This window comes from Centropristis striata, chromosome 21 (assembly GCF_030273125.1).
Source record: "Centropristis striata isolate RG_2023a ecotype Rhode Island chromosome 21, C.striata_1.0, whole genome shotgun sequence".
Taxonomy (NCBI): Eukaryota; Metazoa; Chordata; class Actinopteri; order Perciformes; family Serranidae; genus Centropristis; species Centropristis striata.
In genome coordinates, this window is record NC_081537.1 from 10,731,227 (window position 1) to 10,748,304 (window position 17,078).

Below are 17,078 nucleotides of genomic sequence, written 5' to 3' on the forward strand. Positions count from 1 at the left end.
GAGTGAGTGACTGAGCCGCCCAACCAGTCTGACAACAGTACAATGTATCTCACTATTCAATCCCTCTGCTCCTCAGTGGCCATTAACACTGGAATCAACATAGCTAACGTCCAGTATCGCTAACATTAACTTAAGACTGGTTCCATTAAAAATCATGAATCAAATTTTCTTTTTAATTTTTTTTATGTCATTTGAGCATTCACCCAGAGCCAAACTGGTTTGGTTAGTGCCATTCTCGTGTAATGATTTCAAAATAAAAGCATGACCAAAAGTAGCATGGCTATTCATGCACACCATCCTTAAGTGAAAACACAGTTTAAGAACTTTACTGAGTTCCTGCATCAGCACTTCTGAGAATTAATATGTAAATGAATTCAGTGTACAGCATCTTTCTATTTCAGTGAATCCACGTTAGCACCTTGAAATTCCATCAAACAGACAAAAAATATTAACTTAGCAGAAAGATTGTCACAAAAGATGAATTTGTGAGTACAACACTAGAAAAATTATACTTGCTATCTGTTTTGACAGCATTGCAAAAACAAAGAAAAAAGTCCTAGTAACAAAAAACATATTTTTTCCCTTTTTCTCATTAACACTTTCGTGCAGTTGTGTAAACTATATTTTAAAAGCTCATTGCTTAAAAGAAAATAAAAATACAGCTATGGTACTTTCACTACTATCGAAAGTGGAGATTGTATTATTTTAAACATGTGGTACTGAAAAAAAATGTAATTCAAAGTCACATAGCTCATCGTGACTGATATAAACGATATCAGACATGTGATAAAGTTTCACCCGTCTGCAGTTTCAGGTCATGGTTACTGTACATGCACAAATTAATTAAAAAACTTAGTTGTTTTAAATGTTACATGTTATAACTACAACAGAGAGCGATGATGATGTAAAAAATGTTTGATCAACTTACCCAGGTTGATAGGCGTCGGAAACTTTAATCCTTGTGTTAACAGATGTTTGAGTGTGTTTATGCTGAGAGTAAAACCTGTCCTGTCTCGGTGTAACTCTTTGGTATTGAAAACCTTTACAGAGTTGAGGTGTGTCACCTTGTGCAGTCCCTCCCAGTCTACTACCTCACCTTAGAGATAAAAATATTTACTCATTCTTTCTCTTGTCGGCCAGATACTAACAAATGCATGGTTTTCACACCAGGAAACAGAGGGGGAAATTAGGCAGGGCCGTAGCTACAATTGGCAAAAGATTATGTCCTCTTTTTTTTAGCAACCTGGTGGGATTTTTTAAGCTCATTGTAAAATTTTAGACTTTATGGGTTAGTTTGGATTCTTTGAAGTGTGGTTGCATGAGGTATCATCTATTATAATTTTTTACCAACAGTAGATGGCTGGCAGCACGCACAAGTATGAACATGCAGGTAGGAGTCCCAGCATTGAAGTTAAGCAATATACACCTCTGGACAGGGGCAGCAACTAAACTCATTTAAACAACTAAAAATAGGCCCACCTATTTAAAATAGCTTAAGAGTACCCTTGTCATCAGTCAGCCCTGTTTAAGTGAAATAAGGGATAAGTGATACTGACTGCGATTCCTCTTTTTAAAGCCACCAGACTCCTTTAAAAAACAGTATTTTTTACCTTGCAGAACACAAGAGCTGCTGGTCTACTGCTGCCTTAATCAGTTAGTTTGTTTGTGTTATAATATGACTTTGGTGAATCCAAACAAACCCTTTAAAAGACACACAGTAACACAAATTAGCTAACTAAACAAGGAAGAACACAAACAAATCCCGTGTTCTGCAAGATAAAATCACCGTTTTTGTCAAAGGAGTCTGGTGGCTTAAAAGAGAACATAGACAATGACTTGAGCTAAAGCCTGGACAATATTCTAAATTTAGTGTACACTATAACTGATATTGATTTTTTCAAAGTGGCTAAAATGTGTTTTGCTGCTGACCAATCCACAGTGGTTCATTTCTTAGCTCCTTTGTTGAATCTGGGGACATGCCTAAACTGTAGGTAATACACTGACTATAGATTAGTAGGCTACCTCATATGACCACACTTAAAAAAGTGCAGACTATCCCTTTAAGATATTTAAATTTGACTATTTTTAAGCCAACAAAATAAGTAAATATTCTCTACATATTTGGAAATAAAACTTGCAGAAAATATCATGGTTAACAGTTGCACCTTAGACATAAACTCTTGATACAATATACATGCTTTAGGTTTGAGTGGTGTGGTAGGGGCACCCATAGCTACATACGGAGGTGAAAAAAGTGGGGTGTCATATTTCATAACAGTCCTTTATTGGAGGTGGACAAGGCTCCTTCTTATCCGCCAATAGAGGAGATAGGCGGAGTCAGGTGAAGTGGCAGTAAGCGAGGTTAACCCACTTGACTTTGTTTTAGGACGTTTGGAAAACTTTTCAAGGATCTCTATCATTTCATACCACACACGGTATGTATCACTTATTAATACATACATTTCCAAGAGATAGATTATACTGTAGTACAATGAGCTGATAGTGGCGGTAGACTGTGTGCTTTATTTGCATCCAAAACAGGCATACGTGGCATGCAAGCGTGTGTGTGTGTGTGTGTGTGTGTGAGTGCGTGTGTGTGTTTGAGTGAGTGAGCGGTCCAGAGAAATGTCACTGCCAGGTCAGTGCGACTGTAACTTTAACGTTTCCTGTGGGACTGATAACTTTGATGAGAAAGCAGACTTGTGAAATAATTTGCAGATTCTAAATGAATGCTGCTACAGCCACTGCTCAAAGACATGAAAATGATTCCCCTATAAAAGAAACCATGATCGATGACAGGGGCGACTATTGCATCAGCCTTATTTTTTTCTTCATAAAGTTCATTAAAACATTAATGTATGAACGAACAAAAAAAAAATGAAACTGAAAATTGAACAAACTAGTGAATATTTGCCACGTTACGTTTGACAACCCATGAAACGTGGATCAAAGAAGATCAAATGACTAAACTTCATTTCATCAACTTTGTCAGCCTTGTTTCAAACAATGTCAGGTTCTTTATTATAAACAATAAAATAAGAATGGGGTCGCACTGCCTCTGTTAAACCTGGTGTTTAACCTGGCAACAAATAGTCACACGTGTTGGGAAAAAAAGCCTTAAGAGGATCTGTGTTTGGGCTTATGTTGCGTTCACGGCCCCACTGTGTAGGTTATATGAGAGCCGCCGGGACTCAGTCATGAGGAACATGTAAATCGCTAAAAGCTGCAAATCGTCGTGTTGACGAATAGTCAGTGGCTAAGAGATAGGTCTGAGATAATCCCGCCTCATTCATTTGAATATAACACATGGGAATAAAAAAGAGCGTGAAATAAATGTGGCATTAGGAAATAAAAGCCCCCTGAAACAAATGTGGGATTTATTAATAAACGTCCTTAAAAATGAAAACTATACTCAATTTTTTTTCCAATTCTGAGCTGCTGTAACAACTACATTTATATATATATATATATATATATATATATATATATAGCCTATATATATATATATATTTTTTTTTTTTTAAGCCTCCTTTATTTGTCTAATAATATTATTTAATTATTTAATTAACATTGACTTCGTTGCATTCGGGAGTTTTCCTAGCTTTCTGTTGCTTTATAATTTAATATATTTGAGTTTTTGAACAAAACAATCCATTTGAAGACATCCCCTTGCTCTCTGATAAACCGATGGATACTTTTCAATATTGTTATGGACGATTAATCAATCAATCCATCAAAAATTATCAACCTCTAATAAGATAATAACGATATGGGGGTTACTGGGGTCTACAATTTCGAGCAGCCCCTGAAGGCAGCACAGTAGTAGATGGGGTGCGGTTTATTGTATTGCATCACACGGAAGAAACAAACCCACACACTTAACCCGCGAGAACACGCGGGCGGTAATACTATCATTCAACGCATGTGTATCGGTTTTTATATCACTGCAGAGCGTCAAATTGTCCGGCATGGTACATTTAATTTGACCAACAGAAACAGGAGAATAATTTAGCTCGCGACGTGGTTGAGAACAGTGACAGACCAAAGCGGCCACACGTGCTCGCTTCTCCTTCTTCCCCCGAAGAACAAAACATTATCACCGGGATTCTGCGTTTTCTGCTTTCTTCGGTGTTTCTTCGGCTACATTTGCCTTTGGACAGGTCAGTGTAAATCACAAGTTGTTGTTGTTGTTTGTTTGCACATTGAGTCCAGACAAAGACAGATGGACGGGGGATGTACTTAGCCATGCTGCAGCCTCAGATACCACACATAGAGGCTACAACTGACTCTATTTCTTAAATGTGAAGATAATATGACATTTTTTAGGAACTCAAGTGCTCAATGCAATGTAAAGTATGCGAGAAAAGATATGTTTATTTGACCCATTTTGTCTAATCAAGGATTATTTTACACCTGCTTTTCAAAGCGAATGCAATTAGTGTAATGAACCACTTGGTGGGATAGCTGGTTTAAACTAGTGTAGTCTAATAATGCATCCCCCCTTGCAACAAGTCCTTATTGATAGGCTACAAACAAGGTTATATAAACATTTGAAACACTTCCTGTTATAGCACGTTTACATCCATCCTACAGCCTCCAAAATCACCATAGAGCTGAGTCAATACTATAAAACTATAAAAACTCAACGTGGAGACTTTCATCATTAGGATTTATTACAGGGCTGATGACTTGGACAATAGATGCACCGGTCTGATACTCGGTATAGCCTGATACAGGCCAAAATGATTGGCCATTCATTAGCCTACGTAGTACATAAACACTGAAGTAGTGAAGAGAGACGTATCCGGAGCAGTATTGCAGAACAAAATCATGTTGTGGACTATATTTGTTCCTCTAGGAGAGTAGAATATTTGTTTTACAGTTTGAGCATAATGTTTTTTGTAGATGGCTTAGTTAAGCAAAGTGCAAAATCTTTACAAAAGTGTTTTAAAAGGCAGTGTCAGATTGTTATCAGAAGATACTCAAGGTTGTGTTATCAGACATGAAGAAGTGGAGCCACTCCTAAATCAGATAGCATCGGAATTAGCTGGGTGTACCTAAAACATTGGCACAAGAGATACAGCATCATTGCTTGCTGGAGTCAGAGTAGTAATTATTTTCATGGTAAACCATAAGTAAAGACCACAACTGACTGTGCAGCATCCTTAAAATAACTCTTCAGCTCCAGAAAAGTCACAATAAAGACTGTGTAGATGATCAGCCACAGACTCACTTCATTACTGCAGAAGTTCTTCACATTCTGACCAGTTTCTTTCTTTCTTTATCTCTTGTCCCCTCCTATCTTAGATGGAGAAGCAGCCTCTGCCAACAGACGACGACGACAACAAGACGGGAACCACAGAGTCAGAGATCGACGGTTACGCTGGCGAGGAGAGCCAGCTGGGCTCGTCTGAGCCCGCTGCTCGAGCAGGATGGAACAGTAAAATAGAGTATTTTCTGGCTCAGGTGGGATTCAGCGTCGGACTCGGCAATGTCTGGAGGTTTCCATATTTGTGCCATCAGAATGGAGGAGGTCAGTACCTCTTGTCAATCATGTAAGATGTTCTGTCACAGCATTAGGACCTGTGGGTCCTGTGGGTCCCGTGGGACCGAAGACTAACGTTTTGGTGCAGAATATAGAGAATTTAGTACGTACTATCATCTCACGGGAGCATGTGACCAAGAGTCAGTGTACTGGAAAGAGAGGCAGTCTCATGCATGTAAATGCATCAAATCTCAGCAGTACACTCTTTAACATGCTGTTTATAGCCATATAAACTAGTTGTTACAATATTAAACACTGCTGCTTGAAGTCTGATGTTCAAACATCTGGTTTATATCTGTTGCCACAGGAAACTTTGTAAACTCCTCATAAACAAGGAAACAGTCCACAACGATTTCATACATTTTTAGTACCAACTGATTCCCAACTTTTGTCTTAACCCGGCTTATGTAGATTTTCTCATTACTTTTTGGCAGTTTACAGCGATGAGGCAGACAGGAAAGGGGGAGAGAGAGAGGGGATATGACATGCAACAAAGCTTCCTGGCCGGGATCAGCAAGTGCTTCATGTGTCTTATTTACCCTGAAGGATGGATAAACATTTTAAAAAGAACATTGTGTTGCAGGCGGCAGTAATCTTAATGGTGTGCCATTTTAAGAACAGTCTAGCACAAACATCTGCTTCTCCTTTACATACATTTTTGTTAACCCAGTGCTGGTCACCTCTTCTCCTCAGGAGCTTTCCTCCTCCTGTACGTGCTGCTGATGCTGGTTGTGGGCATTCCCTTGTTCTTCCTGGAGCTGGCAGCTGGTCAGGCCATCCGACAGGGCAGCATCGGAGTGTGGAAGTACATCTCCCCCCGGCTGGCAGGGATCGGTTACTCCAGCTGTGTGGTGAGATACTGATTATTAAATGACTTCTAATACAGATTTAGGATTGTGCAGCATGTGAGGATGAACATATTTCACGTGTCATTTTCTGTCGTACATTTCTGCTTCAGTCAGTAATTTCCTCTTGTGTCACTCTCTCTTTGCAAATGTCTCTTATCTACTGATTATCAGCTTTTGTGCACCTTCATTTGACTGTAAATTGTATTTGTTCAGGTAATATAATTTCCTTACATACCTAATCATCTTGTTCTCAAATGTCCTCAGGTGTGTTTCTTCGTGGCACTCTACTACAATGTGATCCTTGCATGGAGTCTTTTCTATCTTGGGAACTCGTTCCAGCACCCTTTGCCTTGGGAACAGTGTCCAGAACAGGGGAATGTAACAGGTAAACACACAGCATTAAGGTTTAAAACTCAGAAGACATGAGAAGCTAATAAATGTCATGTATGAGCTAGTATGTGTCACAGATAAGACTAGTATCTAATCATCTTTTTTTCCTCTCTTTACCCTAGTAAAAGAATGTGAGATGAGCTCCCCCACATCGTATTTCTGGTACCGCAAAGCTCTGGATATCACAGACTCAATCGATGAGACGGGCTCTTTCAACACTTACATGGTCTGCTGTCTGCTGGCGGCCTGGACCATCGTGTGCCTGGGAATGTTTAAGGGAATCAAGTCCTCAGTCAAGGTAACTGTGGTCTGTTGTGACTCCTGTACTGCGCAGTGTTGATTTGACTATCAAGTAAGCTGTGGTGTTATAAAGATGTGCTACTTATTTCTTACATTTAACAGCTCTCAGGTGTTTCAGTAGAGTTGTGATAATCAGGAGCTTTAAAGGAGACCTATGATGCTCATTTTCCAGTTGATATGACTACTGTTTTGGGTTTCTACTAGAACATGCTGACTTGTTTTAATGTTCACAAAACACATTTTTCACCCTCTGTCTGAAACGATCCGTGTCAGCGTCTCCCTCCTGGAAAAAGCAATATAGTATAGTTGTGACATCACAACCGTACAGACCTTTCTGAATAAGGGCTGTGTGCATTCCCCTGAGGATGTTTTGATAAAGACATTACGACTTCAAACATCACAGTTTTAAAGTCTGTTTATCTGCAATATGAAGTTGGGTGGTTCATATTTGCAGGACAGTCTTGTGCATGCATTTGAAGTGATGGTGGGAAGAAGAAGCATGTTTAATTGTTTTATTACTAAACACAATGTTAATTTTTGAAACTTACTGGTAATCAGTTCATTTGTTTACTTCCGAACGGAAAAAGACTGTCATAATGCCATAAGTATATCCTGTACTACATTGTTTGGGCTTTCTCAGTTTGGTCAAATCCCAGTCATGTGTTGGGATTAGATTTCAGGGTTATTGTGGGTGATGGAATCGCTGGAATTTCTGGCTTTGTTGTTGACCCACTTCAAATGGCAAAATCCCCATTATGTGTTAACCCTTGTGCATCAATATGGACATGTTTAGCTCTTGGAATTTCAATCCCAGCTCCGATGATAATGATAATAACAACAACAACAACAACAGTGTAGCCAAAAACCAGACACTCAGAGCCTTAAGGACAAAAATGACCACAGTGAAACCCATTTAAACTATAATTTGTGACCCCATGACCATTGGAGCATAAGATTCGATGACAATGCAGTTATTTTTGTAGGGCAAATGGCTTATTGTAGCAGCAGAATTCAACAGGGACTTACTGGAAGACAGTTTATATAAGCATATGGCAAGAACCTCAGAAACTTAAGGAAAAAGAGTCTGTTGGAGCACAGCTTTCTAACAAAAATAAGTCATAAATGCATTTACTGTTGACCTAAGCGATGGTTATAGTTTGCTACAGACATCTCAATTGCACTCTGTGAAAGAAGAGGCCAGTGATTGAAAAACATATGTAGAAGATATTTCTGGTGTTTGTTAAAAAAAAATGCCATTGAAGAGGAATTCTAAATGTGAAGGACTTAAACTGATTTTATCGTGAGGAATGCGTGTCATACTAAGTCGTGAGTGTGTGATCGTATTTTATGTTCTATTTTTCTGTTTCATTTTTTATGTCTAATTGTTGACTTTAAAGTTTTGCCTTTTGTTTGAATTGTTATTAGGCTTATTAATATTAAAAAAGATATATTTAATATAATGCAATATGTCCTGATGTATGTATGAGTAACTGGCTAACCCTATAAAATCAATGAACATATGATTAAATTACAGTAGTGGTTTTTAACCCAAAGTGCCAGTGTGAACAGGACTCACTTGTTAATGTAATCCTTTGTTCTCACGTCCTAGGTGATGTATTTCTCCTCCATCTTTCCCTACGTGGTGCTTTTCTGCTTCCTTGTCCGAGGACTCATGCTGGATGGGGCTTCAGAGGGAATCGCCTACATGTTCTACCCTAAGGTATCCACAGATAAAATGTCTGTAGAAGTGTAGAAAAGAGAGGCAGATTTTAATATTTTCCTGACCTGTTGTTCCCTTTTGTATATTTTTCCAGCTGGAAATTTGGGGAAACATTCAGGTATGGCGGCAGGCAGCCACACAGGTCTTCTTTGCCTTAGGTCTTGGCTTTGGGTCCATTATCGCCTACTCCTCCTACAATCCCAAGAACAACAACTGCCACCGTGATGCCTTCACTGTCTCCACGATCAACTTCCTCACGTCTGTGCTGGCCACGCTGGTGGTGTTTGCTGTGCTCGGCTTCCGCGCCAAAAACAAGGTCATGGAATGTGTAGTCAGGTGTGTTACATGAAACAAAAAGACCCCAACATGATGACTTAAACAGTCACTAATGCATAAATATATATTAGTCGCCTCACAAGGGTACAGACTGTGGCACATCTTCTGTACAGCTGTATGTTTGCCATGACCAGCATCTGACATGTCATTGTTTTTGTTTTTTTATAAATCAGGACAGTTACCAAAGTTTCTTTATGCATTGCACAACATGTTTGTATGCATCTGAAGTGTTTACAGAATTTGATATATCTAGTTGCATAAACTGTATGTTTACAGTTGTGTTTTGTCTTTTTCTTTTCATAGAAACGTAATGGGGCTATCAGAGCAGGTTGACAGTGGTTCTGTGGGAACAAACCTGATGCCAGGCTTTAACCTTTCTGATCCTAGCTCTGTGGCTCTGGAGGAGTACAAGGCCTGGTTTGAACAGTTTGGTAATGTGGTCCCAGGCAATTTAACAGACTGTGACCTGGAAAAAGAGATGCAACAGGTAAATAACCAGAAAATTCAATAAGCTTGTTTTGTGAGCTGGTCATGGAGGCTAAAACTGGCCCTCTCGTATGTTTTCAGGGTGTGGAGGGCACAGGCCTCGCTTTCATTGCCTTCACGGAGGCCATGTCACTCCTACCTGGCAGCCCCTTCTGGTCAGCACTCTTCTTCCTCATGCTGCTAAACTTAGGACTCAGCACCATGTTTGGCACGATGGAAGGCATCCTCGCCCCACTCACCGACCGCTTCAAAACTCTGGCCAACAACAAGACCAAACTCACAAGTAAACACCTTTTTTACCTCAGCTATTAAAAATTAACTATGTTTTATCGCTCAGGTACGATTCAAGTTTTGATTTGCTAGGGGTTCTCGCTTCGAATGAAACAGGCATGTAACATAGGTCTAGTTTTCAGACATTTTAAAGCTGAATATTACATCTTTTAAATACTCATTTTGCCCCGACAGTTACAGCAAGTCAGGCCTGTGTCTGGTCACGCGTTATGGAGCCGAGACTAAACAGTATTTCCTGCTAACTTGACAATTTATCAGCTGATTTTACTGACACCTTCAAGCAGACAGCGAGTCCTTTTTACCCTAGGAAGTTAGGATAAATAATAAGGATGAACCAAAGTATATGCATTGTGCTTGATTTTGTATGCATTTAAAAAAAAAAAAGTTGTGTTTTACACGAGCATGTTCATGTTGTTGCAGTTTTCAGCTGCATCATTGGCTTTATAATTGGGCTGCTCTTCACCCAGCGATGTGGGAACTACTTTGTGACAATGTTCGATGATTACTCTGCCACGCTGCCCCTCATCATTGTGGTGGTTTTTGAGACCTTCAGTGTGTCTTGGCTATATGGAGCTGATAGGTGAGGTCTATTTTCAGACTACTTTAGCTGTTCAAAGTTTAAATTGCATCATTTCTGAGTCTTGTCTGGGTTTTTATGTAATTCCTGAAAGTTTCCCTCTCTGTGTTTTTGAAGGTTCCTTGATGACATTGAGGCAATGCTGGGCTGGCGTCCCCATGTGATTTACAAGTACCTATGGAAATACATCTGCCTGCTTGCTATGCTGGGGCTGCTGGGCGCCACCATAATTCGCATGTTCATCAAACGCCCCACCTATATGGCATGGAACCACGAGAAGGTATGAAGAGTTGTATTAAAAAGAACAAATTGACCCTAAACACTGCAAAAAAAACTGTTATTTGGGATGGGATTTTGCATTAGTGCATTTATGGTTTTGTTTGTGTCTGAAAACAAGTGTCTCAGCTATCCAAAGCATCAAAAGGTTTAGGGAGCGCAGCCACAAGACAGGTTGCGTATTGAGTAAGGCAAACAGCGGTGGCTTTAATCCGCCCTTGAAAAACTAACTTAAGTCCTTGAGTGATTAATTGTATTTCTTCTTCTTCAGGCGACCGAGGAGTACCTGGAGTACCCGGGCTGGGCTCTGGCTGTTTTGGCATTACTGATCATATTTGCTATGATGCCTGTCCCAGTGGCCTTCATCCACGCTGTTTTGCAGGACAGGACAAAGCAAAGAGCCCGAGACTCGGAGGCTGGTCAGTACAGCATTGTTAGCACTGATGACAAGTGTGAAACTCCCATGACTGACATGTCAGAACTGGACCAGAGGAACGGGACTGATGCTTCCTTTTCTTAAGCACCGGACCTGATGTTACACAGTGGGCAGTGACCTGCAACATGCAGTCAAAATATCAGTGGGCCATTTTTAAGGACGTTAAATTATCTCACAGCTTTTAGCACAGAAAGCGGTTTTAAAGTGGTACAAAAGAGTCCTTTCTTTATTATTTAAAACCTTTTTCCAACTTTATTTAAACTTAAATGATTTCCAAAGTATACTATACAGTAATACTACTGCTCCAACAAGTGCAAAAGTTTTTTACAAGTGTTGAATATGAAAGATGTGGAACAAATAACTTATTGCTGTGCAGTAAAAGGTGGTAAAATTTTAATTAAGTGATTGTTACAGAGTTCTTGTCCAAATGAGCAAACATAAGTTTTGTTTTCAGAATAAGCCATAAACAGGTTTTCCTGGTCTACAAGTAGGGGTTGCAAAGGAGTCGAAAATTTCTGGTAAATTTCCAGAAAGTTTCCATGGGAAGTTAAGCTGGAGAATTTTGAAAAAAACATGACATTTCAACATATTTATTTTTTTCTGAAGTTTTCATTATTTTATTGAACAATAATTTAATTGAAAAACAAAAACATGGAATCTCAACAGGAATTTTGCAACCCTATCTACAAGTAGTCTATTTATCTGAAATATCCCACATTTTCCACCTTTAGAAAGTCACTCTTGTGTGAGATGTGCCTCATTATTTTAAGAATCCGAAAAGTACATGCCACTATGACATTGAAATGTCAGTTTTTTTAAACCAGCAACCTTTGACTCCTCTCTTTGTTGAGGACAGGATGTGATCTCAAGCCTCTTTTCTAACTTTGTAAACCTTTTTATAAACATTTTACAGCAAAGTGAATGTGACACGTGAAAAAAGTTTTAGGCTGGGCTTAAGATTGTGAGTTCTGATTTGAGTAGGAGTTATGACAAAAAAGCTGAGCCTGAAGTACAACAGGAAAATACCAGCATCACCATATCTTTGTGTTCAGGCAACAACATGTCCTGTTCATGTTGCACTACACAGATACGGAGTGTCAGATGCTGCACCTGTAGTGAGACTGTTACATCAGAAAAGGGTTCAATCAGTCATGTCGAACAGTATTAGGGCTGTCACAACCATGAATTTTTGTTCATACAAATAATTGTGATGAACAATTTGATTCTCTTTTTCTGTTGGTTGGCATTGCAGCTAGAACTGAATTCATATTGTTCATTTTAATGGCTACTCATTCAAGAGATGTGATTGTTGACAAAATAGTGTCAGATAATATCCAGATAGTTTGCGTCTCTCACTGTTGCACAGATTTATTTCATGTGACGAACTGCAGCACTTATTTAACTGTACATTTATTATAACTAGACAACTTTACTGCTAATTTCTTCTCTGCTCTGAGCACATCCGGCTTCACTCTCTCGCCGTGTGTCTGTCCAGACATTTTCCTGTGAATTATCTGATTAGAAATGCTGGATATCATGTGACAACTCCAGCACAACTTTCTCCAGAGCTGTCAAACAATTAGCTTATTGACTCATTTTTAGTCAATCGACTCATTTAGTCAATCGACAGAAAAATAGTTGCAAAATGTTAAATATTTTGTGCAAAATTATCTGAAAATGCTGTTTGCAGCCTATCAAATATGGAGATTTCCTGCTTTTCTCTTTTATATCTTATTTAACTGAATATTTCTGGATCTTTTGAGTTTTGGGAAACTATGATGGACGTTTTTTTTTTAATACTATTTTCTGACAGTTTATAGACCAAAAGATGAATCTAAAAAATGACCATCAAATTAATAAATAATAAAATAATCATTAGTTGGAGCACTCTCCACTATAAATCAAAAGACAGGTCTCTGTCATCATGTCTTTGTAAGCTGTCTATTGGTTGCCCCATTTGTAACATTGGCTTTCAATTCCCTTGATTGCGGAATCTAATGATTATGCAAAATAATTGCCATCAGATGATTAATAGTGGCAACAGTCCTATACAGTATTAATGCTATTCACTACACTGAAGTTAACTAACAGTGTTTACAGCTTAATAAACACCCTGTCACTATTTTTGGGTTTACAGTTTAATATTATTCTGTATGTTTGCAGGAGCACGCTGCATTTCATTCTACATATACATGTTTAGGTATCAAAGCATTCGTTTTTCGATTTATTTTAAAATCAGCGTTTTCTTTTCGTTTGTGAAAAATGTTAAGTCAGACTCTGAACGTGCAGGTTTCTTTCTTCCTTCTGTCATGTCGACTTTTTCAGACGTTGACAACAAGAAATGTGTATTTGCTGGTAAAAGTGTGCTAAAAGATTTTTAAGGTTAATTCCTATTTTCATTGTAAATATGTAAATGGTACATATAGAAACTATAGAACAAATATGTGAGTTTTTGTGTCTTTTATTTTTAAATTTAAAATTTGCATGCGTTTTTTTTTTTCCTTCAGTTCAGGTTTAGGAGGAAACTAGTTGCATCTTTGAATAAACAGGTGAGACGAAGCCACTGACCAGACAAAGTACTCCTTTACTTCAGAGTCAAATGCAGTATATGATGTAATTAATGTTTTTAGTTTGTACATTATAATTTTTTAAAAACTTAATTACTTGGTCATCATTGTCTTCATGGCAACGTTTAAAAGTTGTAGTTTGTTTCACATTTTCAGCAGGTTATTATGACAATGAACGGACCTGATGCTGTTGTATGTATAAAGTAAGTGCCTTCAGATTTCATTCAGCTGAGAGAACAAAATTTTAAAGGCATTCCAACATGTATAGGTTTAAAAAGACCTTTCTTTGACAGGTTCACTTTTTAATTGTGTATGTAGTTTGTAAGTCTGTATAAAATGAAATTTTTGAGAAAATGTAATATAATGCCACTGCTATGTAATATATTTTTGCCATTTTATTAAAAGTTTTCTTTCAGCCCAACACTATAATGAAACAATCTTTGCTGTTTGACATGTAGCAAGAAACTGAACTAGTCCCTCGGATCGTGATGTTTTCTTTATTTTCTTTATGTAGTAGAGGCTTGCTGTGTATTAACTTGTACAGTTTTGAAAACACAGTGCATACATTTTTCAAGTAATTTATTATAGGGCCTCACCACTGAAACATTTGGTGGATACACTAACTGAGGATGAAACACTTCAGGTAAAAACATTGTTTTTTCTGAATTTATTTTAATTTTAGGCTATTTTGCTTCTATACCGTCTTTTTGTTTTTTTTACTACACTTTGTCTATTTGTGTCTTTTTTTTCCTAAATTCACCAAAAGTTAGCTTAAGATTATACCACTTTTAAATATTTAAATGTAACATTTCGGAAAACTTGCAATACAAAAATAATTGTCTTAATGTAAGTAATCAACTGGGGAAGTGACATATCAAGACTTCTGCCACCTTTGTAATGTGAAGATTTCCTTTCCTATTGGAGAAAAACTGACTATAGCTAGACTTCAGTTTACATCTTGGAGTCTGAATATTTGCAAAACGCAGGTGGCCTGAGACATGATGTTCAAGCTTATTTATACAGTCTATGTGTTCAAGGCTATCAAGATATGTGCTGAGGCAGCTGAAGCTCAGGCTTCGGAAACTGTTGTGACTGTGACACAGTAAACAGTTTGCACATTTCTTTGTTTTTCTTTCATATCTTTCAGTCCTTGAGCAGTTTAAGTGCCCTTGCAAGGCACAGTGTGGGTGTGGGACACACACCGCCCTTACTAAGGAGTGTTTCAAACCTGTCCTGATTATCAAATATCACTGTGAAGGTCACTAACTTGACAATGAAGATCTCTTGTCTTTAGATCTGCATATTGTCCATTAACACTGGAGAATGAAGAGTATAGTGAAGTATAAGTAATTGTGTATTTAAAAGAAAAAGCTACTTGATTAAATATACATTATTATGCTTTGTAGTAACATTTGGCATCCATGAAATTAGTGGATAAATGAATTTCTGAACGTTGCTCAGATAAATTCAGGATCCTGTATTGTTTTAATATGTAAATGAAAAAACGTTTTAATCTAGATAATAGATTATCTTATTGTCTTTTGTGGCATGATAGTTTGACTTCATATCAAATAGGACTCCACTTTCTGTAAGCCAGCTGTATGAGGTTGAAGCAGTACAGTTATGTGTCAGCAGGGAGCTCTGTTGCTCTCATTACATGATGTTACAGTAGCTTCTTTGACCTCTGCAACAACAGTTATTATTAGGTTTACTTCTTTTTATATTGGATGGCTATTTTTTTCTCATCACAACTTTAATTGAATTTTGGAAGATCTCAATAAAGAGTGATATCTCTGGTTTGAAGCGAGCATCTCTGCCCTCTGGTTTAAAACAAAAAATGACTGTTCAAACTACAAATTCAACGTCATAACCTTTTAAAAGCTTACCAAACATTGAGCAGAGCTTGTTAGAGGAAATCCTCTGAATTTATTTTTCCTTTTTGTAAGGCTGCTTTGTGTATCTCAACACGGCACTTGTCTCAGCCGTTTTCAACATGTGTATGCTTGTGTGGAAGAGTACTCACAGGTGTCCCCTTGGAAACATTCGGTCTCCGGGGGCTTCAGTTGTCTTGGATGCAGTCTCACTTCAGTCAGCCAGCGAGGCAGAGAGGACAGGACCAACACCCAGCAAAGAGACACACGACCTCCTCTCTTTGATCTTAGGTAAGCAGATTTTAAAATTCAAAATTTGTAAAACAGTAAGTGTGTGTATGTAAGCATGTACTTTTATAGTGCACGATCAGATTAGGAAACTATGAACAACAAGCTGTACAGTATGGAAAACAACTGCAATGTTGTTTGGACTGTTATTGATTTACATAGCTTCTTATGATGAGCAATTAAACTTTCAGGCCAGCCGTGTTAGCCAAGACAAAGAATGTATACTAAGCTTTCAAATAAGTAAAAACAAAACATTTAGATGAAAATAAAATTAAAATGAATGTTTTTCATTTATTATATTTTTTGCAAGTATCTTTATTTTCATCTGCAGTCGTACCAGTGGATGACCCACATGGCGGGCCTGGCAGCTCTCTGCCTGCTGCTGGTGTTTCCACTGAGCAGCACCCAGATCACCCTGCAGTCTGAGAAGGAGATCCACGCCCATCCGGCCCCGGCAGGAGCACTTCCTCCTCCTCCACCACCACACGTACGGGACCTTCTAGGAACAGAGGAAACCACTCATTTCAATGCGAAGCAAACTTGTAAGTTTAATTCAAAGAAATGTATTTCAGTAGAAACGTCGGTCTGAAACGCCTTAATAAAAAATGATATCACATGTAGATAAGATTCATGTATGAAATGATGGTCTTTGTGCTCAGCAGATGGCCATGCAGACAAAGATAATGCCAAAGTGGGTTTGTTCCTCGCTGCCGCCGTGGGAACCGTCACTCTGATGGCTGCAGTGTACTGTATCTACAACAAGTTCTACACCAAACAACAGTACCTGCACACCCAGCTTAACAGCGACTCAGGTATATTAAGAGTTTTATTGCATTAGAGCATTGCATAGAGCCTCTTTCAGAAAATGCAGCTCTATGGTACCAAATTGAATTTCCAGCAGTTCACCGTTGTAAAAATACACATCTTTTCTACCCTCACCTCAAAGTAACAACGATGAGCAAAGAAACAACATAAAAGGAAGTGATAAAAGGAAGCTCAATATTAAAATACAGACACACCCACAAAGAGAGAACTGGACTCATCAACATCTCATCTTTTTCCTCTCTTGTCTCTTGGGTATCATCTGTTGTAAAGCATCACAGACTGGCTGGTGATTATCAAACATGTGCATGCTGTGTCATGTTTA

At 38.3% G+C, this 17,078-nt stretch overlaps 1 protein-coding gene across 1 annotated transcript; it reads left to right on the top strand.

Annotated features, from left to right (window-relative positions):
• Nucleotides 1–3,865: 3,865 nt before the first annotated feature.
• Nucleotides 3,866–14,006, top strand: LOC131959563 (sodium-dependent neutral amino acid transporter B(0)AT2-like). The gene is made up of 12 exons (XM_059324770.1): nucleotides 3,866–4,160; nucleotides 5,308–5,533; nucleotides 6,239–6,396; nucleotides 6,658–6,778; nucleotides 6,906–7,081; nucleotides 8,693–8,803; nucleotides 8,898–9,139; nucleotides 9,443–9,626; nucleotides 9,707–9,908; nucleotides 10,337–10,496; nucleotides 10,611–10,773; nucleotides 11,041–14,006. Exons 2-12 carry the CDS (start codon nucleotides 5,308–5,310, stop codon nucleotides 11,287–11,289), a joined length of 1,992 nt encoding a protein of 663 aa, XP_059180753.1. The 5' UTR covers nucleotides 3,866–4,160; the 3' UTR covers nucleotides 11,290–14,006.
• Nucleotides 14,007–17,078: the final 3,072 nt, after the last annotated feature.

What these genes read in the sequence shown, in the direction of transcription:
- LOC131959563 (XM_059324770.1), top strand. Translation starts at nt 5,308, where the DNA reads ATGGAGAAGCAGCCTCTGCCAACAGACGACGACGACAACAAGACGGGA. An exon ending in CCTACATGTTCTACCCTAAG is followed by an intron (nt 8,804 to 8,897) that starts GTATCCACAGAT and finishes ATATTTTTCCAG; the next exon opens with CTGGAAATTTGGGGAAACAT. An exon ending in TGGCATGGAACCACGAGAAG is followed by an intron (nt 10,774 to 11,040) that starts GTATGAAGAGTT and finishes CTTCTTCTTCAG; the next exon opens with GCGACCGAGGAGTACCTGGA.